The sequence below is a fragment of the Xiphophorus couchianus genome, chromosome 8 (assembly GCF_001444195.1).
Source record: "Xiphophorus couchianus chromosome 8, X_couchianus-1.0, whole genome shotgun sequence".
Classification (NCBI taxonomy): Eukaryota; Metazoa; Chordata; class Actinopteri; order Cyprinodontiformes; family Poeciliidae; genus Xiphophorus; species Xiphophorus couchianus.
The window spans coordinates 4,707,272-4,734,521 of NC_040235.1; the positions used below are offsets into that span (position 1 = coordinate 4,707,272).

The following is a 27,250-nucleotide window of genomic DNA, read 5'->3' on the forward strand; positions in this document are numbered from 1 at the left end:
AACTAATGGTTTTAAAACCTGAAGCGGGAAACACCTGATGGAGCAATGAGTTCACTATTTGGATCAGATCATTTGTAATGACCGACTGAACTCTCTTAAGGAAAGTTGTGAGTATAACACCAAGACAGCAGCCACCTGAGCTTAGAAGATTTATAATTTCTGCAAAGTTTTCGTGGCTAATGGTGAAATGTAACCATTTTCTACATTTGTTATGTTTGAGCACAGCATTAATATTTGATTTCGGATTTATGTGCAAATTAACCCTTCAATTTTTTAAATTTTCTGTGCAAAGAAGTTTGCAAATTTACTGCAGGCCGTGTCAGAGTGGAGTTCAGGTGGAACAGACAATGAAGGGATTGTGACCCTGTTAACTTTTGCAAATAAAGGAACGAGCATTGTTATTTTTGTTTATGATTTCCACAAAGAATGTTTCATGTTGCATGTTTTAGTGTGGAGATAGCTTCACAGTCTCTCTTCATAGATTTCATAGTGAGTATGAAATCGACTTTTACGCCATTTATGTTCAGCTCTATGAAAAAGGCTTATTTCACATCTTGCTAATGGAGCATTTATTTATTCTAAAAAAAAAAAAAAGCACAACCAATAGCAATGGCCTCTTCTGGAACAGCAGCATCTGTTTAGAAGGCTCTGTTTTTGAGGTGAAAAGATTGGATTTGGGCCATTCAGACTGCTTTGAAAACATTGCGTATAGGTCGCATATGGGCCAAAAACTGGGATTTGGATTGCATTTTCCTGCTGTGTAAATGTAGCCTAAATTGGGCTCATAGGGTTTCATGCTGAACATTTGGAGCTGCCTATCATAAAGCTTGAATCTGACCACCTTCCACTTTCCTGCTTCCCGCCTGTGGCTCCTCCTCTAATCTCTGCTTGTTTCTAACGGGATGAACTGACTGCGTGGTCATGTTTCGTCTCCTGAGAGGATCCCTCACACATTCAACTTCCAGGTAAATGGATTACTCACACAGTTCTGATATGCATGACTTGGCCTTGGTTCTACTCAGGGTCCCTCAGACTCACTAACACGTTAACTTCTAGATTAAATGTTTATGGAATCCTGTATTCTGCTTCACAGTGAATAACTGGCTTCTCACCTTCAAATTTTCACTCGCAACTTCTCTGTCTTTATGTATAGGACCTAAACACAGAGTTCCAGCCAGGTAAAAAAAAATTCACTCTTTTAGCTTATGATTTATTTCAAATTCAACTCAGAATATGTTTAGGATACTTATTGTGTAAAAGCTATAATGCTTTATATAGATTAATTTTGGATCATGAAGATTTTTGTGATAAGCAATAAGATGTATCATTGTGGTCATCTATTATTACCAACATGACCTTTTCATATTTTGATGGATATATTTGCTGTTTCAGGGTAAGCTCGTTGTTTTAGCTCCATTATTTTCAGCTCCTATCTCCTATGTTTCATCAAATGCACAGCTCTCCTTTCCAAATACAAAGCACCTTTTCTGTTTATAGCACAGTAATCACAAAACAGAAATTGGTTCTTTCCTGAGATGGCTGTGGGTTGAGGGTACTGAGACATGTTGAATCTATTTCACATGAAAAAGTCTCTTGTATAAAAGCCGGGACGTTTCTAGGGCAGTGAGCTCTTCAGGTTCTGATCAACTAATGTTAATTGTTATAAATCTTATAAACAATCTGTGGACAGATGGTTTATATCATAGGTGTCAAACTCTGGCCCGCGGGCCAAATTTGGCCCGCAGTGTAATTATATTTGGCCCGTGAGGCAATTTCAAATTAATATTAGAGCCGGCCCACTGGTATTATACAGTGGCAACGCTGTGACGCCGTATTCACCACTTATACTACAAATCCCATAATGCTCTGCTGTTTTTTTTGGCGCGTCAATCAGGACAGAGGCAGACCCGCCTCCTCCTCTGTGTCAGTAGCACTTATGGTAGCGGACATGGATGTATTAGGAAGGTGGTGATCCGTCTTTCACTCCTTCGGTGAAAGCCCCGGCGCACCCCACATCCCCGGGCCTCTCCCCCAAACCACACTGCGACCTCAAACTACAGCCGTCACTGTGTTACCCTACCAAAAAATGGCGAAAAGAAAGACAGAAAATAGAACTTTTCTGGACAGGTGGGAGACAGAATATCTGTTTACATATGTATGTGAGCAACTTTTCTCCTCAGTGAAGATGACGAAAATGTCTCACAGGAGACGTTTGACTGACGAACACCTTTGTTCGATAATGAAGGTTTCCTCAGCTCAAACTCTAGGCCCCGACATTGATGAACTGGCATCCAAGAAAAGATGCCAGATATCTGACTTTGGCCGCATCAGAGTAGATCAGTGTGTCGCAAAATGAGCAATAAATTCGTTTTCTATGCACCTTTTCTTGTTACTCCAAGGCCTGAATGGTTTATTCATAGTTTAATTAATGATTTATTCATAGTTGTTATGTTATTTTATTTTCTAATTTATTAGCCTGTGTACAAAGCTAATTTTGACATTTACCTCAGACAGGAGGCATTCAATTTGTATTTAATATTCCATTTATATGTTTTATTATTATTTTTAGCAACTCCATTTTGCACGCCTGCACTTTTAAGTTATATAAGCCTTCCTTGTTCAATATTTATTGTTAAATCAAAACTTGTTTGGGTCCATATTAAAAGATTAATTTGTTCAACCTCCCCAATTAAATTTTTTTTTTTAATTGGAGAGAGAAAATAAAACACCCATTGCATTTGGGTGATTCACTGAAGTAGTTGATGAGGTAAATTGGGGATCTATCTGTCCACCGATTAGGCTTCTACCACCTAAACGGATCTACCTTGTTTTCCAACAAGCTCCTGGTCATACAACATGTAAGGAAACTATTGAGAACAACTAAACAGAAGCTCGCTTCCAAAATCCAAACTAACTCTGAGGCCTTTTACACATCTGTAGCAAGGGGATCAGTGAACATGGAGGACAGCATAATGGGCATAAAAACATGAACATGAGCACGATATTAACGCCATGAAACCATGTTCTTAAAGTCATTTTGATCAAACTGAAAAGGAAGTTTTCACTTTTAAAGTGTTTAATTTTACTAATTTTTCTTTTGTTTTCAGATGTGTCATATTCTCCCCTCAAGACCCAAAACATCCCATTGTTGTTTCCTCAAAGCAAAGCAGAAATCCCTGAAGTTAAAGAAGCTAACAGTGCTGAAACAAAACAAGGTCTGATGCCTGGAGTCCAGGCATTGAACATGCTTAAAGATTTTTTCTGTTTAGCAAAATAATCCCACTACTGGCAGAATATTCAGGTGGAAACTGGGTAGGCACAAATAACAGATGCAGAATCTGGTGACAAATATTAAAACAGTTAAACACTGTAAAGGAAGAAATTAAACTAAAACTTTGAACAAAACGTTTGGCTCGTCTCTTCCTTAACACAGCCGGGTTCTTCTCGGCGAGCAGCGGCCAGCTGTAAAACGAAACTAAACAAGGCGTGTTGACGTCACAGATCACAGAGTTTAATTCATACAAAACCACACACGAATCAGTTAACAAAGCTGCAGAGGTACAGAGATATGCATTTTCTCATAAAAATAAAATAAAAACACACAAGGGGAAGACAAACGAACACAAAGACAGACAAAGGCGCCCACGTGGAGAAAAGATGGAAAAAACTCTCTCTCTTTCTCTTTACACGTCATCTTATACAAAGAGGTGTTTCCGTATTTTAATTTATGCAACGAAGGCGTTCCGTTGTTCAACCAATCAGAGAGCCACCTTGGAAAAACGTAAACCTTCCCCTAAGTTTTAATGACAAAACTCAAGAGTCATTTTAGTTGTTAAAGTTATAAGTTAATTTCACAAAACCTATCTTGCTCCTCTGCAGTCAGCTTCTCCAAAGATTTGAATCTTTGCCTTATCACAAACAATATTTAAAAGGTGTATCCGAAATTAAACATAGATGTTTCCAAGATTCGAAATCTGTGATCAACTCCAGATGCAGCTCAGAGCCCCTGGGAAGCCCCCCAACCTCCGACCTCTAGGCAGGGGAAGATGTTCTTTATGGCCTACTAATTTAAAGCCTTTCAAGAGCATAGTATTTTATGGCTGCTCTAAGTTACAGCCTTGCCAGGAGAATGTTTATCTCTGCTTAACATTTGTCCAAATAGGAATGTTTATCTCTTAAACGCACATGGCATGAGATTAGCCATATTAAACACTCAACAATATCCATATTTCCTTAACAACACACAGCACAATGTTTTGTAAATCTTTCAGAAGAGTGGATCAACTCATTGTTTACCTAATAAAAAAACTTATAAATATAGCTACTAAATAAAAATCACAAGCTGCAATCTAGCTAACGTGTCTTATACTTGTTCTACAGTGTCAAAGTTTTGTATGCATCAATGTATGAACAAAACCAATAAATCATGTTGACTTGCACATTCCAGCAACAAGGCCGTTCAAAGTGCTCTACGTCATAAAAACATGAGAATAAGAAGTCGTAAACATCATAGAATCATTAATGAGAAAGTAGTAAATAAAAACAGAATCCTGTGAAGAGTCATTAATCTGGCTGTTTATAATCCAGTAACAGATCCTGTATATTCTGTTGGGTAGAAGAAAAAGAAAATAATTTTATTGCTTCATCTAAGAAACCAATAAACTAAGTCAGCTTCATTTTCTTCACTATTACTCTGTAATGTTTCTGTTCTCACTGTACAAATGTCTTTTTCTCTGTTTCAGCAACCTTTGCAATTCAAATCAGCGTAGAACATAACAGAATGGGCAGAAATCAGGTGGTTTCTTCAGCAACCGTAAGCCCAGACACCATTCACAAGAGAGGGTTAAAGGTATACGATGATGGACGCAAGTCTGTGCACGCGCTGCCGCCGATGGAGGACACAGTCCCTGATGGCGTGCTGGGAGAGATGTCCAGTACTGAAGTGGAAGAGCTTCTGCATCAGGCCACAGACCAAACAGTGTCTGCTGAGGTTCAGTCCCATCAGCCGGTGTTCTCTGTACCATACACAGGAAACAGCAGGCCAGCAACGCCAAGGGCACCAAGTCAAATACATAAAGAAAAATCAGCCTTTATTCAAGAGCAGCAACCTCCACTTAAACCTCACAAGCACTTCACTTCAGGAGCCTTCCAGCCTAATGAGGAAGCAAAGCGGCGCTGTTGTAACACTGCAGGACAATTCAAAAATAACATGAATCTAACAGGAAGATCAGACCCTGGTGCCAAAACCTCACCAGGATTTTCCTGCAGTCAGGCAGACGCCACCAGTGCAGAGCCTGGTGGTCCGGTGCCACTTACTGTGAGGTCTGACGTAATGCCTGCAACCCAGCCAATTCACTGGGGGTTAGATCAACTTCTACCCAAAGTCATCAGAGACTCAACCACAGCTGATGAGACACGGAGTGACTTCGACATCCACCCAGCCACAGAAAACACTGTGAAGCTCTTCAACACACTGCCAGAGGAAGAGGAGGAACCAGTCACAATGATTTTCATTGGCTATGAAAATGCTCTAGATGAAGAGGAGGAAGACATTCAAGCTGAGCTGGTGATCATAGGCGACAGTGATGGTGAAGAGGATTACAATGATCACCACAAGTGTCTCGATAATTTGCACTACAGAGAAGAACTTCTGTCCTACCACCCAGAAGGATGCACCAGTAAAATCTTCCAACCCAAAGTGGGGTTAGCCAGGGCTGCTGGAGGAGGACAGCCAGGTGGAGACAGCTACACACACTGCAGGGATCTGGAGCTCCACAAGCCAACATTCATCCACAAGCCAGGAAAACGCAGCCGCTCCACACAGGACCAGGGCGAGGCGCAGCCTGCAGACTCATGCTGCATCAGACCGCAGCAGCTCTGCTTAACAACAAGATGAGACAGAGTTTGACTAGGTTTCTTCTTCTTTCATTGGAATTGGTTAATTATAGATGCAAACTGCGTCATTGCCACCTCCTGGCAAAGACTTGTCATTACATAATCTTAAAATATCCAACCTAAGTGTCAACTGGAGTCATTTTTAACCAGCTGGCGCTTACCTGGTCTAAGTGTATTTATAGTAGGCCACTGCTTATTAATAAGATGCTATTTAACTAATGTTAGGTTTTTCATGTTTTAAATGAAAATGTTAGATGGTGAAGCCGACATGGCAAACTCAGGATTTCCCTTAAATCCAGTAGAAGATGTTAAGTGTAGAAGCTCCTGATTCCAGCTGATGTCAAAATCTGTAGTGGTAAAAATGTTGTCAGATATAATCTCTTTTTCAACCTCAATAAAGTTGCTTTCCTGCAGGATAAAAACATGTTGGTGGTATTGTTTTAGTATTTTGTTTCTAATCCAACCTGCATACAGGAAGAAGAAAAACTTTTTACTGATTCTAAAGTTCATTTGCTTGTTTGTTCACACTTCACCCCTTGATACAGAAGAATTTACTCTGAAACAGTTCCATCACTAGACAGATGGAAGTAATGAGAGTTTGTTTCATTTTATGACTAAATTGCTTCATTTCTTTACTATTAGGATGGAAAAAATGGTAGAAAATGATCACACCTCCTCCGCTGTGGCTCATGCCTGATTAAATACATCCAGTTAATACAAGGACATTCAGGCTGTCCTGACTAATACCCCGTCTTCCCCCCTTCCTCCATCTCCTTGGCAAAAGTGCTTATCACTTTTCAGATACTATAAACAACCATTAAAATAGAACATGTCTTCCTGTTTTCGCATGTTGTGCTGACTTGAAGCAAACCGCACCAAAAAATCTTCATTTCTGTAAAACGTTCAATCAGTGTGTGTTTGGTCCCTTCCTACTTGGGGTTGTGTATTGGCTGTCAGTCTGGCCCCTCATGCTGGGTGGTGTGACTGATAACACAGAAGTGGTCATTTTGGAAAGGCATGCATCCTGTTATGTCTGGTATAAACTATGTAGCATTTTAGCCATGGCTGTTTACCCTAAAACCTTCCAATGTGGCTGAATTAAAGCAAAGGTCAAAATTTCTCCTGTGACGTAAGAGACCAGTTGCACTACGAGTTGCAACCAGCAACTGGTAATGGCTGCTGTTGATGGTGGACTGGAAAAACCAGTTATTAGATTCAGATGATTTTTCACTCAGCATGGCTTTTCATATCTTTTCCCTGTAATTAGGGCTGCAACTATTGCAGTTTTCTGGCCGATCATCAATCTTTAAAATGCCTGATCTGCTGATGACAATTTTGGCCGATACTGACTTTTCTTTGTCTGAAATGTCACTAAATATAGCAATATATATTTAGCAAGAGTGGTGTAACTATCAACTGCAGACATGACCTGGTGGGAGGTCTGTTAGTCAAATCTCTGTCACAGCATAGCAACAGTGGGCAGTCGCTGATATTTAAACCTTTGTTGAGGAAGAAAAATCAATATCAGATCGGCTTCACGTGTATGTAAAGGCCAATCAGCAATCTCCCTACCCACAATAAATGAAATCTTAATTTTTGTGTGCATTTGGGTTGTTTTTATGTTGTTAGAGGTGGACATTATGGAGTCTTATTTTGATATTTTGTGTGGCTGTTGTGATAATAAAGGTGATTATAAGAACTATTACTTGTTTTTAAGGTAACTGTATGGCAGTCATTACAGTAGAACCTCACACACACAAATGCACAACCATGAGAAATGCATTTCTTTAGGACACCATTCACATAGTGTGTTTTGTATCACAACACTGCACACAGTAACTACTGTACAATGAATCGTATTTTAAAATTTATTGATATCTATTGATGCTCTCATTGAACAAACAGAGGAGAAAACAGTAAAGCTAACAAATCCAGTTTGTGGGGAGAATAGTTTGACTAATAGTCAGAATAGTCAGTTGAGAATAGTCAGACTATTCCTTCTAGGTCATTTTCTTACATATTCGAAAATAAAGTGAAGATCTTAAAGGCAAATCAAACAATTTAAGTACATTTGTAACAAATTGTACAAACATCCTGCAATTTTCCATAATTTCCCAACTCATTTGCAGAGAAGTGTGAGCAGGTGATTTAACTGAATGAGCTATGGCATTGAGTACAAGGTTAGCTCTCCTCCTCTTCAGTGTGTGTTTATCAGAGAAAGCCCCAGTATTGGCTGCCTCCTGTGCATTACCTCCCCTTCAGCAGCCGTCCAATCAGAGGCAGCAGCTTCCAGTCAGAGCTGTCAGTGCACGGTGGCACTTAGAAACAGAGCAGATCCTTCTGCATTACTCCACCACTTGGGCTCAGGTAGGTTCATTTAAACAAACACACACAAACACACCCCATTCAGAACTTGAGCAGAATGTTTTTGGTAGTGCCTCGGTGCTTTCAGCATTGTTGGCTTCAGCTGCTAAAACGGGAATCACGTCATGTGTCTTGAGTGGATGTGCACGGAGGGATGCAGCAAACCTCAGAGCAGAGCAGAGTCCTGGACTGAGAGTAGGCTGTGTGTCGTTTATGTGCAGCGTCAATTTGTCTCCATGGATCATTACTGTAGTTCACTTCTCATATGGGGTAAGATACATTGTTGCTGATAAAAATAAAAATAAAAACTTGCTAAAGGTAATCAGCTGATAAAGCAATCAATACTAAACACTCATATTGTCCAATCATTAGATGCTCGCCATGGTTACATAGATATTCTCCACACATTAATTATGAATGCTTCATACTGTTCATCCAGATTCCATGTTCTGCCTTTAAATTGCATTTCTCTGATGTGTGTTTTAGGGCAGATTTTGATTTTTAAATGTTTCATCAGTTCAATGATCATTTTGTTGCTGTCCAGGGTTCTGAAAGTCTATTCCACTGATTAACAACCAGACATTCTGCCTGTTATATCACTGCCCATCTTACCTAGTACAGACAGTTAGTTCAGAGTCATAGTGAATATAAGAGGGTTTTTCGTCTGTTTCTAACTGTAGAACTTTTACTGAAACTTGCCTCCATACTGTCTTTATTCATGCTTTTTGCTGCCATTAGGTGCATGTTTGTGTATTGTGATAGTGCAATCAGTCCTTATAACACAGGAGCACAAACATCCAGCAGCTCCACATGATTTTGATCTGTTGGAGCTTTCCACTCTGAGATGAAGGAACAGACAGGAGCAGACTCAGTGCTTTCTGTGCAGGTCTTGCCATGTGTGTGGGCATGTGCGTGCGTGCGTGTGTGTGTGGGGGGGGTGAGTAGTCATTATAATGACAGAGTTATTGTGATTTTGCACTTGTGGTGTCTTTGAAGACAAAAGTTCTGGCAGCCCCCACTGTGAACAGCATGATTCAAAAAATAATGCTTATTTATGCTGGGGAATACTTTAGGAGAATCATGATATTGCTGTTGTTTGGATGCTTTTCTAACACAATTGAAGTATTTCATATTTTTCATAAACATCTTTACGGAAAATAAACACTCAGTAAAAAAAACCTAACTATTAAGCTGCTGGAAAAATATGGAAAAGTTTGTCATCATTGATAAAGTTGACAGCATCAGAAATTGATCGTAGAATAAATAGAAACTACTTTACTTTACAGATTCACAATGTTTAAAAAGTTTTCATCTATGGAAACCCAACAGACTGCATGGAGTCATTGACTTGCAGCATTCACTCTTCTTAAACAGGCATGTGGTAACAGTGGAAAGTAAAAACTTCTAACAGAACCAGAACCTGGCTCAGTGTGAACGGTCGTCTGCCAACATCCACTGGGGCTTTTGAAAAGACATACAAGAAGACCATAAATACTGGAGAGGCGCAGGGGGGGTTCGCTGTGCTTTTACACCAAAAGTGGAAGTGACCAAGTTGTATCAAGGCGTATCGCCGCAACCAATACTAAAATTCAACTGCCTAAGAACTGTTTGACCGGAGAGGCCCGTAGTGAGACGGTTTCAGGCAAAACAATGCCAAACCAAAAGAATTGCACAGAAACACGCAGATAGAACCATAAATAATCTATTTAGACAATTTATCACCAAAAAGAGTTAATTGGGGGTGAGTTTCACTTTAAGTTGTTGCTCTCTAATCACTGCTACCACATGAGCCACAGGAGGGCGTCATTTCTCCTTAGCCTCATCTTAACCCTTTCATGCATAGAGGTTACTACAGTGGAAGCTACAGTATCTAAAAGCCATTTTCTTATGTTTCTTGTGGATTTTTATGTTATAAATGCACACTGACCACTAAAGTGGACTCTAGTGCATCATACTATACACTGCATTTTCTTGCATTTCGGCAATAGCAAGAAAATGTTTGTTAAATCCAAAATGGCAGAAAAATGAAAAAGCAATATCCTGTCCCTCCTTATAAGATAAATCTTTATTATCATTGTCACAAGAACAACGAAATTTAAAAAGCGCCATCAGTCAGTGCATATGCTTAAAAACAAAAAATAACTGTCTCACAATTCACACTCAATGTAAGAAATAACAAATAACTGGAAGAAAACAAAAAACCTAATAAATAAGAACAGCCACATTCTCACATACATCATTTATGATGCTTAATGGTTGTTTTTGATTGCATTTAGTTTTGTTATTGCTATCGGGTAAAAACTGTCTCTGAGACGGTTGGTTCTTGTTCTGGTTGCTCTGTATCTTCTGCCTGAAGGCAGCAGTGTGAACAGAGAATGTCCGGGGTGAGAAGTGTCCTTTGTGATGTGTTGTGCTTTTCTTAGACAGCGGTCGCTGTGCAGGTCCTCCAGTGAGGGGAGAGGGCAGCCAATGATTTTTTGGGCTGTATTCACAACCCTTTGGAGAGCTTTCCTTTGAGCCGTAGTGCTGCTGTTATACCATACGCAGATACAGTAGGTCAGTATGCTCTCTATGGAGCACTTGTAGAAGGACACCAGCAGCTTCTCCTTGATGCTGTTCCTCCTGAGAACCCTCAGGAAGTACAGTCTTTGCTGGGCCTTTTTTATCAGCTCGAAGGTGTTCATGTTCCATGTGAGGCCCTGCTCAATGTGGACCCCCAGGAAACGGAAATCAGCTACCCTCTCCACACATTTTCCCCCAATGGTTAGTGGTGTAATGTCCGTTTTAATCCTCCTGTAATCTATTATGAGTTCTTTTGTCTTTGAGTTGTTGAGGAGCAGATTGTTCTCCCTGCACCACACCAACAGCCGCTCCACCTCACCCCTGTAGGCGGACTCGTCGCCTCCTGAGATGAGCCCCACCACTGTGGTGTCATCAGCAAACTTGATGATGGTGTTGCTGTGGTGGGCAGAGGTGCAGTCGTATGTGTACAGACAATAGAGCAGGGGGCTCAGCACGCAGCCCTGTGGAGAGCCAGTACTAAGGCTGAGGGCACTGGATGTATGTTTTCCCACCCTAACTCTCTGCTGTTGGTTGGTCAGTAAGTTCAGAATCAACATGCAGGTGGAGTGAGGGAGGCCCAGGTCCCCCAATTTGTCCACCAGTCTGTGAGGGAGGATGGTATTAAAAGCAGAGCTGTAGTCTACAAAGAGCATCCGCACATAGCTCCGCTGCTGCTCCAGATGTGACAGAGCAGCATGGAGGGCCGTGATCACAGCGTCCTCTGTGGATCTGTTGGCTCTGTAGGCGAATTGGTGGTGGTCAAAGCCAGGAGGGAGAAGTGCTGTGATGTGACCCTGGACCAGTTTTTCAAAACACTTCGTCACCACAGGGGTTAGTGCCACAGGCCGGTAGTCGTTGAGGCAGGAGATGTGAGGTTTCTTGGGTATGGGGACTATGGTGGAAGATTTCAGGCAGAATGGGACTGTAGACAGGGCTAGGGACTGGTTGAAGATCCTGGTGAAGACTCCAGCCAGCTGATCGGCGCAGTCTTTCAGGACACGTCCAGGGACGCCATCAGGTCCAGCAGCCTTCCTTGGGTTGACGGCTCGCAGTGTGCGCCTCACCTCGTGCTCGTCTACAACGAGGAGTATGGTGTTATGGATCGCTTGGTGTAGTGTGGCTGCCTCTGTTGGCTTCACCTCAAAGCGGGCAAAGAAGAGGTTCAGCTCCTCTGCCAGCGTGGCGTCGCCTTCCGTAGCTGCGAGGTTGGTCCTGTAGTTGGTGAGATGCTGGATTCCCTGCCACACCTGCCTGCTGTTGTTGCTATCAAGATAGCACTCTATCCTTCTCCTCTAGTCGGACTTGGCCATTCTGATGCCGCTCTTCAAGTTAACTCGGGCTCTACTGTAGACGGTCCTGTCCCCAGACCTGAAGGCGCTACTCCTGGTCTTTAGCAGTCGCTGGAACTCCTGAGTCATTCAGGGCTTCTGGTTTGGGAATACCCGGATGCGTTTATTCACAGCTACAGTGTCAATACAGTTCTTGATATAGCACAGTACACTGTCCGTAAAAACCTCCAGGTCCTGATGTTCAAAAACATCCCAGTTTGTCGAAACAGTCCTGCAGCTGCTGTGTTGCATCCTCGGGCCAGGATTTGATGAGTTTTGGTGATGGTTGGAGCAGTTTTCCTGAGCGGGGCATAAGCAGGAATTAAATGCAGGGACAGGTGATCGGACTGACCCAGATGAGGAAGTGGTCTTGCCCTGTAGCCTAGCTTGATGTTGGAGTAGACTTTGTCCAGAGTGCTAGCCTCTCTTGTAGCACACTTTACATCTGGTGGAATTTGGGGAGCGCTGTCTTCAAGTCTGCATGGTTGAAGTCCCCCGCTATGATGTGCACAGCATCTGGATAGATGCTCTGCAGATGGCTAATGCTGCCATGCAAAAGTCCAATAGCTGTTTTAGCATTAGCATCCGGTGGTATGTAAACAGCGGTTACCATGACTATGGTGAAATCTCTGGGGAGGTATATTGGTCTGCGTCTAACAGTCACATACTCCAGGTCTGGGGAGCAACAGCTGATGACAGTCGCTGTGTTAGTACACCAGGTGTTGTTCACGTACACACAGAGCCCTCCTCCTCTGCTCTTACCGGAGTCTTTCGTTCTGTCGTGGCGCTGTACTGTGTAGCCTGCTAGTGTAACGGTCGTGAAACAGGAAGTCAGAACCACATCGGAATCAGGATTCAGGATAATTTTATTCCTGTTCAAAACAAGAACATTTTAAGCACAGCAGCTCCTGGGCTTCGGATTCTCCACAAACACCCTCTCTCCAGCGCAGCTTGGCACGAACTGACAGAAATGCATTAAACAAAACTAAAATTCTCTGACATACAAAGCAATTAAAATAAAACCTTAACAGAAATAATCTGCCCTACAATTACAATTTTCCACCATAACATAGAAATATACTAAATACATTAATTTAACATCCGAATAAAATCTGAAACAACCCACATACCTGTTCAAAACAAGAACATTTTAGACACAGCATCTCCTGGGCTCCGGATTCTCCACAAACACCCTAATCAACCAAAAGGAAAAAAAATAACCACGTTGATACAGAAAACTTGATGGGTGTCACCAATGTGGGAGACAAATGCCCAGCATAGTGCTGCGCTAAACATGAATATATATATATATGTGAGTTTACAACATATTTTTAGAACGCTTTCAATATTTTAATACTCAAATGAAAGACAACTCTGTACACTTACCTCTCCCCAGCGCAGCTTGGCGCGAACTGAGGAGGGCAGCGGGAACACCCAGGATATAACGCACAAACAGGAAGTAAGAAAATAAAAGCTTCCCCACCAAAACAAAATACAATTAGAAAACAAAGGAAAACCAATATTCATAAATGAGGATGGCTTTTTACACACTAGGGACCAAAAATGAAAGCAAGATAAAACAGAAATAATATATTACAGACATGTCAATTCAAAGAAAATTAGTTTTGAGAAGGTTCATAAAGAAAAATAAAATAAATAAATAAAATTAATTCTGCTACATAATTACATTACATGCTACACTAGCTCGATGGCAGAGTCCGCTATGTCTGGATGCAGCCAGGTCTCCGTGATCAGAAGAATACAGCTGTCCTTCACTGCGCTGTGAGATGCAGCCTGTAGTCTCAGTTCATCCATCTTGTTTGCAAAGGATCTGGCGTTCGAGAGAAACAGGCTGGGGAGCGGTGGTTTGTGTGGTTGCCTCCGTAGCCTAGCTAGCACGCCGGCCCTGCAGCCCCGCTTCTGCCTTCTCTCTCTACGCCGCCGACGCTTCCTCTCTGCTGGGATGGTAATCCACGGCGCACCGGGGCTCCTCGCTATGTCCCCCGGAATAATGAACAAGCGTTGAAAATCAGCTGTAACATCTAGTTCGTCAGGAGATCGTCCCGACTGTATATTTTGTTTGTCCGACATGACGAGTATGGAACACAAATCGCTGCAACTGCGTGCGCCGCCATCTTTCTATTCTATTGTAGATGACTCTTGCAGGTAAAAAAAAATTAGTAACCCCTAAAGACTAATACTACTGATGTATTTTCCATATAACAAATTTGTATTTAGAAAAAATTACAACTGATCACCTAGAAAAAAATCCAAGATTTGTTTTTTCTTTTTACAAAAATGTTTCCCAACTTTTTATGCCTTGAGAAAATCAAAACATTTGGGGAGAAAAACCTAACATAAAGGATCATAATTCATGCATGAAAGGGTTGATAACATTTCTGTAAAATACATGTGTGTGTATTTGTTGTATTAAATGTTGGTTCAGAGATTTCCCCTGCCAGTGCAGCATTATGTTCTAAGATATTGTTACTATGTGGACAATCTCTCACTTGTTGATAGGAGATTAAGATCTTTCAGGTTATTGATTTATTAAATTTGCCTTTAGCTGTTTTCTGAAGACATCTTGAAAACTGAACATTTTGCTAAATAGGTTAATAACACAACAAACTTTTGCAGTTCATGAAATTTGATATTTATGTTATGTTTTTTTTTCCAGCAGTCAAAATAACGGGTGACTTACAAGTACCTTTCCTTGATGGGGTTTATGTATTTTGCCCATTACTGCTCAGTCTTTCTTAGAAGAAGAGAAGAGTGTTTGGGACAGCTAATGGTTCAAACCAGCATAGATGACATCTATGTCAATGAATCATTCTACACCACATCACTTGTTTGATGCAATATGATGAACCCAGTTCAGATAACGGAAATAAAACATGTCTTGTTTTGGCTGCTTCCTTAGATCCTGCCACTGTCTATATAAAACAATGAGAAAAATGTACTTTGTTTGGTCAGATTCCTTGAATATAATTTCCAAAGATGTAATATTTAAGTCAAACAGGAAATATAGACATATATATATTAATATACATGAATTTTGAATTCATGCACATTTCTTTGTGCACATTCTTGTGTCCATTTCATGCACAAGTTGTATTTGCTTCAGTTATCTATTCAGCAATCCAGTCTTCCCCAGCAATAATCGTACCCCATACTGGTGAGGGTCATTAGCTCCAGGTTGTCCTCAGGTGTGGTGGTGTTGGTTCCTGGTTGTCTGGATAGGCTCCAGCCCTCCCACGGCCCTGAACAGGATTAAACAGAAACAGAAGAGGAAGAGATGTGTAAATACTGACAACCTTGTGTTAACAGCGTCATGCAGCAGAACAAGACATTAAAGTTATTACTTTCTTCAGCTTTTGCTGGAGTTATATCTGATCCTCTGTCTTTTTAGACTTCCTGATGTCGCTCTGCTGCACTGAGTAGTTGCTCTACATCATCATTTAATTAGCTGGACAGACTGAAAGTGGATGTTCATAATTATACATTGAATAGTTGCATCAGCTTGAATTTGTTGTGTTTATACTGATTTCCATTATTCCCGCTGGCATTTCAGTGCAGCCCTGCTTCCTGTCACATTTAGCAGTCTGCTGATGAAGTGCTGAGGGGGAGGAGGTGACAGCTGAGCAGTGAGTGTCAGGCATGCTGATGGTTACCATGACACTCAGTCTGTTGCAGGCACGTGTCCCTGACAGAGCTTGTGAGAATGTATCAATGTACTCATTTCCAAGATCTTAAAAACTGATGACATGTGATAAGGACCAGCAATATGTCCTGTGTGGAGCCAGCACTTATAGGTTCATGTTAGAGGCACACATGGGAAGTGGTTGTATCTAAGTGTGTAGTATATTTTTGGTTTTAGTCAACCTTTATGCAGGAAATAAATGGCTCTCCTAAACTCATAATTAATAATGACACTGCCATTGTTAAATCTGCATTGTGACGAGTTAAAGCTAATGTTTTGACATTCAGGAGTTGTGGGAGTGTCAGCCTTGAGATAACAGCACATTATGTTCATAAAGTAAGAAATGGCTCTGAACACATTCTGCTGGAACAATTGTGTCTTTGCTGCAAAGAGATTTACTGTAGATTCAAGCACCCATTGGTGGCTTTCCAGAAACACTACATGAGATATGACACTGTTTAGAATGCGTTATGATATAAACATTTTCTCTTTATTTTAGTTTTTTAATGTTACAGGAAGGAAGGAAGGAAGAAAGGAAGGAAGGAATTGAACAGGTCATGTGTTACTCCTCTCGAGTTTAATCAAGGCTTAACGCAGTTCTTGGTTTCTACAGCCATTTATTGTGGACACATCTTACAAAGTCCCCAAAAATGCTGTCAGAACTAAAAACAAAAGATAACATAAACCCAAATCAGTTCACAATAAATGGAGTATTTACATAAATAAAAGATACAAATAAACAAAACCGTACCTCATTGACTCCAGAGGAATAAAGTTTCAGCTTCTTGAGCTTGAATGCCCCATGTGGCTCTAAGTGCGCCCGCTAATGCTTCCCCGGGCAACACATGATCCGTGGACAAAATAAAAGGTCCCCCCACATTTGAATGTACACTTATCCAAACTTAATGAGCATCAACACAAATTTACTAAAACTACCACACATATTAAACTTAATGTTTAATATTAAATAAACTTTAACTACTGCCACCTTAAACCAAACATCAAAACAATAAACCAGATGCAGTTGTCTTGACAGCAGCTACATCATGTGAATCCCCACCGCTGTTTACAATTGAGTAGGACCACTGAGAAATCTACCTCAAGTCAATTTATTTATGACTTGTTTACATGTAGTCACATTCAGGGGAAATAAATGAATCAGTGACATTTGACACGGGATCTAGTAAAGCAAGTGTGTTTGTGTGAAAAATGAGGAGGGATGAGAACAGCTTGTCATCGTGCAGGGACACTTACTCATCTGGGAGTGTGTGTGGGAGGCTGACCCAGTCCAGCAGCCTTACATAAGAACACACATCAAACGATCTAATTCAGCTGCATTTCCTAACTTCCTCAGTTTTTACAGAACTGATTTAGGAAAGCATTCAGAAAGCATAGCAACAGCAAGCACAGCCTCCTGCTGCCAAGCCCTGAACACAACACACACATTAATGAACACAGAGAGAACTAAAGGAAAGTTAGACTGAAATTCAGATTGTCATAATGCTATGACACTATCCAGTGCTGTTCCTGTGGCGGTGCTGTTGATGCCTGACAGTGTGCCATTGCTGACAAATACTAAACCACAAAGGACATAATAATAGGGAATTTGCCTCCTTAATTCTGTAAACTTGATCTGCTGTTTGTTTCTTATTTACAGACAAAAAATAAAAATCTCATTTCACTTTTTATGAAATCAAAAATTACATTAAGTGTAACAAGACATTTGAGGTACGGACGGAAGAAAAACGTCTGAGCATTGCATTTGCAGTTAAAGGAACACAAAGTTAATCATTTTACCATTCTCCTTTCTGTTCTTTGTTTTTACACAGAAAGCTACCTCTGTGGATAAAGAGGCAGATGAAGAAGTGCTGAAAGAGCCTTGCAGCACAACTGAGAATCACAACTTCATTTCTGTCACCATGGAAACAGCCGAACAATCAAAGCTGGTGATGGACTGTGAAATGGAGGGTGCTGTGTGTGATTCACCTGTGCATGAAATGGATTGCAGCGTTAGTGATGAGCTAACTGGGTTAACAGCAGATTTATCAAACTCTCAGGAAGCATTTGTTAGCTCCTTATTAACTTATGTTCCTAGCAGCACAAGTCTGGCTGACAACAGTAACTCCCCTGAATGCAGTCTTTGCATCTTGAATCCCTGTCAAGAGGAAAAAGACACATTAAAACTAGAGCAAGGGCACGAGGAGCTCAATAGGCATGAGTCAGTCAACTCATCTGTGTCTGATACCCTTTCCAGTGCTGACAGTGTTTGTGAGAATGAGGCCCGCAGTAGGAGGCAAGACACACGAGAGCCAGATCCTGATCAGGGACATGAGTCGGAGCAGTGTGTCAAGCCTGAAATGGTGCCAGAATCAGAACAGCACCCAGAGCCAGAGGAAGATGGTGGTCTGGTGAACATGTCAGACCAAGAAACTGACCAAGAAACTAAAGACGATTTTGAGATGCCAGATTACCCTGATCACGAACAAGACCTTCAACCTGAACAAGGCACTGAGCTTGAGCAATACTCTAAACTTGACAATGACCCCCAGCTGGATTTGTACAGTGAACTTGACCCTGAGGGAGGAGATATCATCAATTTAGATGATGAGCCCTATCAAAATCTAGCAGAATATCCAGATGAAGGCCCAGAGCCAGATGAAATCCTATTTGAACCATCTTTTCATGAAGAGTCTCCATTAGAGCAGTGTATAAGAGAAGAGGCGATGTCAGATGTGTCAAATGAGTCCTACCATAACCCCGAAGCGATAGATGAATGTTTGAGAGTTGAGATTGCAGCAGCTTCTTCTGACAGTGATACAGATGAAAAATGGAGAGCAATTTTCTCTTCTTCCATAAATAAAGAAGACGATGACTCATATTTGGATAGTCTTCAGCTGAGTGCTCAGGAGCTCTTTGTCCAGAAAGTTGAGGAGACAGACTATAATGATCAGGAGAGCAGCAACTTTGAAGAGGTTAGCTTTGAGGTCCCAAAAGTACCAGACGTTTTGGAGCAACCTGAGGTAGTGCCTTCCTCTCCGATGCTCCCTCAAGAGGTTAAGTACAATCCTTACAGTCTTCAAGGTTTGTCAAAAATATCTGAAGATGAAAGTGAAAGCTACAGAGATGCTAATCATGACCACTCTAAACTCCAAGAGAACACCAGTGTGGACACAATCAAGAAGCTACCCAAAGACTTCTGTGTAATTCAGGAGACAAAGAGTGAAAATGTCAGTACAGAACACGTAGACTTCCAGCTAGCTCGCAAGCAATGGAGAGAAATGGAGGCGCAAATGAAAAATAAGACTGTCTTACCTGCAACAAAGCAGTCACACCACCAAAGCCACAGCTTCATGTATACACCAGTCCGCAATATTGAAAGAACTCCCAAGAAAGCGCGGGATCTGGAGAGTTTAAACCTGGTCACAGATTATTCTCACACCCAATTCAGCCCTTGCTCAGAAGACTCTGGCCTGGATGATTCCAGTTACAGGTCCCCCTATGATGATGCTGAAACACCCATTGAAAGGGAAATTCGTACTTCAATGGAGAGGGAGGAAAACTTGAAAAGAGAGAGGGGACTGGCCAGGATGGGAAAATCAACAGATTGTGCTCCATCACGAAGTATCCCTCGATCCACAAGTACTCCTCTGACTCCATCATTTATTATAACCTCCTCACCAACAAAAGAACCAGTAAAGCATGAAGTGTCTGCCAACAATGTTATAATTGTAGACCCACAAAATGATTTCACATCCAGCTCCAAAAGTGGCAACGACAGCACAACTTCTGGGCCTGTAGAATGGTGCTCTGAGGAAAGTAGTCCCAATCTAATCATCCTTGAAACATCTAATTTGATCATTCGAAGTGCCTCTGAGTTCTCCCTTAATAAAACCTGTGAAGAGCCCCAAGAAAAAATGTTCCTCAACAACCCCTTCTTCAAACTGCGGTCAAGAAGCACAATCTCCCTGGTAGATGAAGAGATAAGGATGGTGAAGCAGAGGGAGGAGGAGCTCAGAAAGGAGAGGGCAACCCTGTATGGTAAAGACATGTTCAGCACAGAAACTGGCCTGTCAAATCGCATGGACACTTTGACATTTGATACCTCAGGTATAATAGTAAAATACTCAATACATTACATCACTCACAACATTTTATATGTTTATTTATAATTCAATCTCATTAATAGGTATTGTACCAGTTAAATGCAAGTCCTCCCCATCATCTCCAATGAAAGCAACCCACAGGATGGATCGCTCTGCCTTATCCTGTGATCACAGGGTGAGTTTCCAAGAAAGAAAACCATCCTTCTTCTCTCTCTTTTAGCTACACTGATTCTGATTCTACTCAGATTCAGTCTTTGTCATCTCTGTTTACTAGCTGTAAGATGAACAACTTCACATTAATCTAAAGTTAGGGCTATTCTCCTTAATGCTTGTGTGATCATACTGATCAAAGAGAAGAAAAGCTTCTAAAAAAGACTCATGCCAGATGCATGAAAGTTGATTTAATTTGTTTAACTGGTAAAAAAAAAAAAAAAAAAAAAACATGACAACACCTTCCTATTTGAAAGTTTTCAGTTTATTATGGTCATGCTTTATTTATTTTTTGAAACATGTAGATTGGTGATGTTGAAGCAGTGAAAAACTATAGGAAGAACCTGTGCATCATATCTGACACTCTTGAAACACATTAAAAAACATGCTGAGGAAAAACTTATCATAAGCCTGTCTCAGCAGCCTGTAACCCAAACAAGATACAATGGTGTGAGGAAGGCATGATGATGGGAAGAATGGATGTCACCCAACCTTCACCTAAAGTGATGCAGTATTCTGTGATAAAGGGAAAATAATGTACTCAATGCAGAATCAAATATCGGCTAAGTTATTTTCTTAATAAAATGACCAAAATCCTGTGACTAAGAGTGCTGACCCTGAATGTTCTCAAAAAACAACAGTAGCTGAGATCAATGCAAATACTGCATGAGGAGATCAACATCAGTGGTGATCCTTCTAACAGCAGAGGAGCAGTCATCCAAATGTTTCAGTCGCAGAAAAAAACAAAACACATAGCTGACCGTAGTGCATTCCAACAGACGGCTTTTGCTGATTTCCATGTGTGGGATGGCTGGAGGTCAAATAATTGGAGAGAGCAGACAGATGATAGTAATAACTGTGTAATAACAGAAGGAAATCTTTACCTGCCTTTCAGTTTCCTGAGGCTTACACCGGAGGAAGACGGAAGAGCGCCATGGCTCAGCGCTGGGAGGCAGGCGAGTTTACAAAAAACAACTGAAGTGGAACAAGTTGCAATTTTGCCATTGGAGGTGCAACGGTTGATATTTTCATTCAAGTTAGATGCATTTATTATCGTTATTTGTTTCATGTTGTGACATAATCTAAGCTCTGCTTTTGTGACGCTTTGGAAAAACAGTGAGAATGTCAGGAAAGGTCCCTTTTTAATTTCAGCACCAGTTTTGTGCACTATATCAAATGCGTTAGAAAAACAAGGTTTTGGTTAAAGCTTGTACATTATTTTCATTTAAAATGACAGTTCTAGCATTTTCCAATAACTTCTGAATCAACAGAGGTGGAAAGAGGACTAAAATCATTTATTAAATTACTTGAGCACAAAAATCTAATTATTTCCAACTAATATTCAGTTTACAAAATAAAGGGGTAACAAACATATTCTAAACATTTTGGAGAGTATAATTTCTTCAACACGTACAGGCCACAATAAATTATGTTATTTTGTGATGGTTAAGCACCCACTAGATTACTTCTCTTTAGTCAGGAGGGCAACATTTTGATTTGATAAAAAAAAGAATCTTAAATCAAATGAGAAGAAAGAAAAACAATGGTGATTTTTTTATGGCTATATTTAGTATTTGTCCCATGTTTTGTCAACACTGTCAGATGGTTAGAAAAAAAACCTGAGAACCTTCTTTTCATCCTCTATGACAGTTAAGAGCAGAAGTGTCAAAAGCGCCAGAACGTTTCCTATGTTAATTATATTTATGAACTATAAACTGATTAGATTATTGTAATATCCTGCTGCATTTAAACAGAAAAAAATATTTGTAATTATTTAATCAATATACAAATTTTACTTTCAGACCAAAGCCAGTTAGCAACTGAGATGAAGCATGGTTCCACTTTCCAAGTTGTTTTATACCAATGTGTCTTTGCCACCACTGTTACCCGGGTGACATGTTACTTAACAGTGGTGATTTGCCTTACACAATTTATTTTAACTAAGCATGAAACTAATAATAATAATAATAACAATAACAACTAGAAAATTTCGGAAAAAATTTAGCCAGGGCCTGCCAAGGCATGCCCGTCGGTTTGGGCCCGGCGGTGTCACGCTACAAATTGGCATCGATGCTAAAGAACGCTGCAACGTAATCAATAGCATGCTGAGGATCACAAGAACGTTAAGTAAGGTGGACGCGCACCATTCAGTATGATTTTAAATTTTGTCAAGGCTTTTATTTTGGAAGTTTTGTTAAACTTCATTTCAAAGGGCCAAACTAATCCCATGTGTAACAGTCATTGGGTTAAATCAGTTATATAATGCGGAAAATGCAAGTAGTTGATGTAAAAATATTCAAGGCTTTTATTTTGGAATTTTTGTTAAACTTCATTTGAAAGGGCCAAACTAATCCCCTGCGTAATAGTCATTGGGTTACAATAGTTATATAATGCTGAAAACGCAAGTAGTTGATGTAAAAATATTAAAGGCTTTTAATTTGAAATGTTTGTTAAACTTCATTTCAAAGGGCCAACCTAATCCCATGAATAACAGTCATTGGATAAAATCAGTTATATAATGCTCACAACACAAGTAGTTGATGTAAAAATATTCAAGGCTTTTATTATGGAATTTTTGTTAAACTTCATTTCAAAGGGCCAAACTAATCCCATGTGTAACAGTTACTGAGTTAAATCAGTTATATACAGCCCATAGCAGCAATTAGTTGTAAAGGCCAGTTCAGTCCTGATCTGTTTCAACTGAGGATAGATAGAACTACAGCGATGCGTATTTGTAGTCCTAACCACCAGGCCATAGCCTCTTGAGTTCCGTTGCTATGGTAAATAATGGTCTCAGCAGGGTGTGAGCTCTGAGCTCTGAGCTCTCAAACACACAATTGTGTGTTTGAGCAAACACGTTTTACTGAAAAACAGCATTGGAAACAAATCCTTCCTGTTCGGGAACCGTAATACATATTCGAAAAGCGTTTGGAGCGTATGAGAGGCCTATGTGTCTTCTGCGATAGTCCCGAGATTCATATCTGTACCTCACTCAGAGCATTTACAGCGATGAGAGAAAGAAATGTTGTGCCCAGATCTGAACCGAGGTCGGCTCTCACTCTAATTTGAGGAAAAATGAGAAACCTTGGGTCGCTTAGAGGCAAATTGTGGACAAACCGTAACTGGTATCGACGAGCCGTCTTCACTTTCGAAGAGATCACAGACGTATCTACAAAATGAAATTTGAATGGCATTTCTAGGTGAATTTGTGACGACACAGCAAATCCTCAAAAATAGGGTATTTCTAGGATTTTTCCCATTGACTTATAATGGGTTTTTTTTCATAGTTTTTTGCGAATTATGTCGCCACGTTAAGCCCAAATCCCACCAAAACTAATAGCTCCAATGGCGTGAATTTTCTGCACGTTTTGATACCTCATTTGTAGGTGTGCACCCAGCGGTATGAGCCGCATTAACGGTTACGGATGAAAAATAAAGAATTATAACTAGAAAATTTCGGAAGAAATTTAGCCGGGGCCTGCCAAGGCGCGCCCCGGTGGTTTGGGCCTGGCGTCGTCACGCTACAAATCGGCATCGACGCTAAAGAACGCCGCGACGTAATCAGTGGCACGCGGAGAACCGCAAGAACGTTAAACGAGGCGGACGCGCACCATTTGGTATGATTTAAAATGTTGTCAAGGCTTTTATTTTGGAAGTTTTGTTAAACTTCATTTCAAAGGGCCAAACTAATCCCATGCGTAATAGTCCTTGGGTTAAAATAGTTATATAATGCTCAAAACGCAAGTAGCTGATGTAAAAATATTCAAGGCTTTTATTTTGAAATTTTCAGTATGCTTCATTTTACAGTTCCGAACTAATACCACGTGTAAGAGTGCTTTGGATGAAAAAGTCAAATAAAGCCAAAAAGAGCAATTACGTCATGTAAAAATATTCAAGGCTTTTATTTTGAAATTTTCAGTATGCTTCATTTCAAAGGGCCAAACTAATACCACGTGTAACAGTGCTTTGGATGAAAAAGTCAAATAAAGCCAAAAAGAGCAATTACATGATGGAAAAAAATTCAAGGCTTTTATTTTGAAATTTTCAGTATGCTTCATTTCAAAGGGCCAAACTAATACCATGTGTAACAGTGCTTTGGATGAAAAAGTCAAATAAAGCCAAAAAGAGCAATTACATGATGTAAAAATATTCAAGGCTTTTATTTTGAAATTTTCAGTATGCTTCATTTTAAAGTTCTGAACTAATACCACGTGTAAGAGTGCTTTGGATGAAAAAGTCAAATAAAGCCAAAAAGAGCAATTACGTCATGTAAAAATATGCAAGGCTTTTATTTTGAAATTTTCAGTATGCTTCATTTCAAAGGGCCAAACTAATACCATGTGTAACAGTGCTTTGGATGAAAAAGTCAAATATAGCCAAAAAGAGCAATTACATGATGTAAAAATATTCAAGGCTTTTATTTTGAAATTTCCAGTATGCTTCATTTCAAAGGGCCAACCTAATCCCATGAATAACAGTCATTGGATAAAATCAGTTATATAATGCTCAAAACACAAGTAGTTGATGTAAAAATATTCAATGCTTTTATTTTGGAATTTTTGTTAAACTTCATTTCAAAGTGCCAAACTAATCCCATGTGTAATAGTCATTGGATAAAATCAGTTATATAATGCTCAAAACACAAGTAGTTGATGTAAAAATATTCAAGGCTTTTATTTTGGAATTTTTGTTAAACTTCATTTCAAAGGGCCAAACTAATCCCATGTGTAATAGTCATTGGGTTAAAATAGTTATATAATGCGCAAAACACAAGTAGTTGATGTAAAAATATTCAAGGCTTTTATTTTGAAATGTTAAGCTTCATTTCAAAGGGCCAAACTAATCCCATGTGTAATAGTCATTGGGTTAAATCAGTTATATAATGCTGAAAACGGAAGTAGTTGATGTAAAAATATTAAAGGCTTTTATTTTGGAATTTTTGTTAAACTTCATTTCAAAGGGCCAACCTAATCCCATGAATAACAGTCATTGGATAAAATCAGTTATATAATGCTCAAAACAAAAGTAGTTGATGTAAAAATATTCAAGGCTTTTATTATGGAATTTTTGTTAAACTTCATTTCAAAGGGCCAACCTAATCCCATGAATAACAGTCATTGGATAAAATCAGTTATTTAATGCTCAAAACACAAGTAGTTGATGTAAAAATATTCAAGGCTTTTAATTTGAAATGTTTGTTAAACTTCATTTCAAAGGGCCAAACTAATCCCATGTGTAATAGTTACTGAGTTAAATCAGTTATATACAGCCCATAGCAGCAATTAGTTCTAAAGGCCAGTTCAGTCCTGATCTGTTTCAACTGAGGATAGATAGAACTACAACGATGCGTATTTGTAGTCCAAACCACCAGCCAATAGCCTCTTGAATTCCGTTGCTATGGTAAATAATGGTCTCAGCAGGTGTGAGCTCTGAGCTCTGAAACACACAAATGTGTGTTTGAGCAAACACGTTTTACTGAAAAACAGCATTGGAAACAAATCCTTCCTGCTCGGGAACCGTAATACATATTCGAAAAGCGTTTGGAGCGTATGAGAGGCCTATGGGTCTTCTGCGATAGTCTCGAGATTCATATCTGTACCTCACTCAGAGCATTTATAGCGATGAGAGAAAGAAATGTTGTGCCCAGATCTGAACCGAGGTCGGCACTCACTCTAATTTGAGGAAAAATGAGAAACTTTGGGTCGCTTAGAGGCAAATTGTGGACAAACCGTAACTGGTATCGACGAGCCGTCTTCACTTTCGAAGAGATCACAGACGTATCTACAAAATGAAATTTGAATGGCATTTCTAGGTGAATGTGTGACGACACAGCAAATCCTCAAAAATAGGGTATTTCTAGGATTTTTCCCATTGACTTATAATGGGTTTTTTTTCATAGTTTTTTGCGAATTATGTCGCCACGTTAAGCCCAAATCCCACCAGAAGTAATAGCTCCAATGGCGTGAATTTTCTGCACATTTTGATACCTCATTTGTAGGTGTGCACCCAGCGGTATGAGCCGCATTAACGGTTACGGAAGAAAAATAAAGAATATTAAAGAGACGCTTCTCTCCGACAATAGTAATAGGTTCCTGCCATTGCTTTGCATGGCAGGCCCCAATAATATTAAAGAGACGCTTGTTGGGTGTAGAGTAATAGGTTCCTGCCATTGCTTTGCATGGCAGGCCCCAACTAGAAAATTTCGGAAGAAATTTAGCCGGGGCCTGCCAAGGCGCGCCTGTCGGTTTGGGCCCGGCGTCGTCACGCTACATATTAGCATCGATGCTAAAGAACCCTGCAACGTAATCAATGGCATGCGGAGAACCACAAGAACGTTAAGTAAGGCGGACGTGCACCATTCAGTACGATTTAAAATTTTGTCAAGGCGTCGGTTTGGGCGCCCGTCGGTTTGGGCCAGGCGTTGTCACGCTAAAAATTGGCATCGATGCTAAAGAACGCCGCAACGTAATCAATGGCATGCGGAGAATCACAAGAACGTTAAGTAAGGTGGACGTGCACCATTCAGTATGATTTAAAATTTTGTCAAGGCATTTATTTTGGAAGTTTTGTTAAACCTCATTTGAAAGGGCCAAACTAATCCCATGCGTAATAGTCATTGGGTTAAAATAGTTATATAATGTGCAAAACACAAGTAGTTGATGTAAAAATATTCAAGGCTTTTATTTTGAAATGTTAAGCTTCATTTCAAAGGGCCAAACTAATCCCATGTGTAATAGTCATTGGGTTAAATCAGTTATACAATGCTGAAAACGCAAGTAGTTGATGTAAAAATATTAAAGGCTTTTAATTTGAAATGTTTGTTAAACTTCATTTCAAAGGGCCAAACTAATCCCCTGCGTAATAGTCATTGGGTTAAAATAGTTATATAATGCGCAAAACACAAGTAGTTGATGTAAAAATATTCAAGGCTTTTATTTTGAAATGTTAAGCTTCATTTCAAAGGGCCAAACTAATCCCATGTTTAATAGTCATTGGGTTTAATCAGTTATACAATGCTGAAAACGCAAGTAGTTGATGTAAAAATATTAAAGGCTTTTAATTTGAAATGTTTGTTAAACTTCATTTCA

At 40.0% G+C, this 27,250-nt stretch overlaps 1 protein-coding gene across 3 annotated transcripts in view; it reads left to right on the forward strand.

Annotated features, from left to right (window-relative positions):
* palmdb (palmdelphin b) overlaps positions 1-21,672 on the forward strand; it is a 34,210-nt gene extending 12,538 nt beyond the window's left edge. The window contains exons 1-4 of one of the 3 annotated variants that reach the window (XM_028025851.1): positions 7,934-8,262; positions 17,679-19,956; positions 20,036-20,127; positions 21,058-21,672. In XM_028025851.1, the coding sequence (XP_027881652.1) occupies positions 8,059-8,262; positions 17,679-19,956; positions 20,036-20,127; positions 21,058-21,141 (2,658 nt within the window). In that variant the 5' untranslated portion in view covers positions 7,934-8,058 and the 3' untranslated portion in view covers positions 21,142-21,672. Of the gene's footprint in view, positions 1-1,153; positions 1,179-3,107; positions 3,216-4,742; positions 6,321-7,933; positions 8,263-17,678; positions 19,957-20,035; positions 20,128-21,057 lie in introns of those variants that run through there. The other 2 variants (XM_028025852.1, XM_028025850.1) reach the window with 2 other exon arrangements.
* The last annotated feature ends 5,578 nt before the right edge of the window (positions 21,673-27,250 follow it).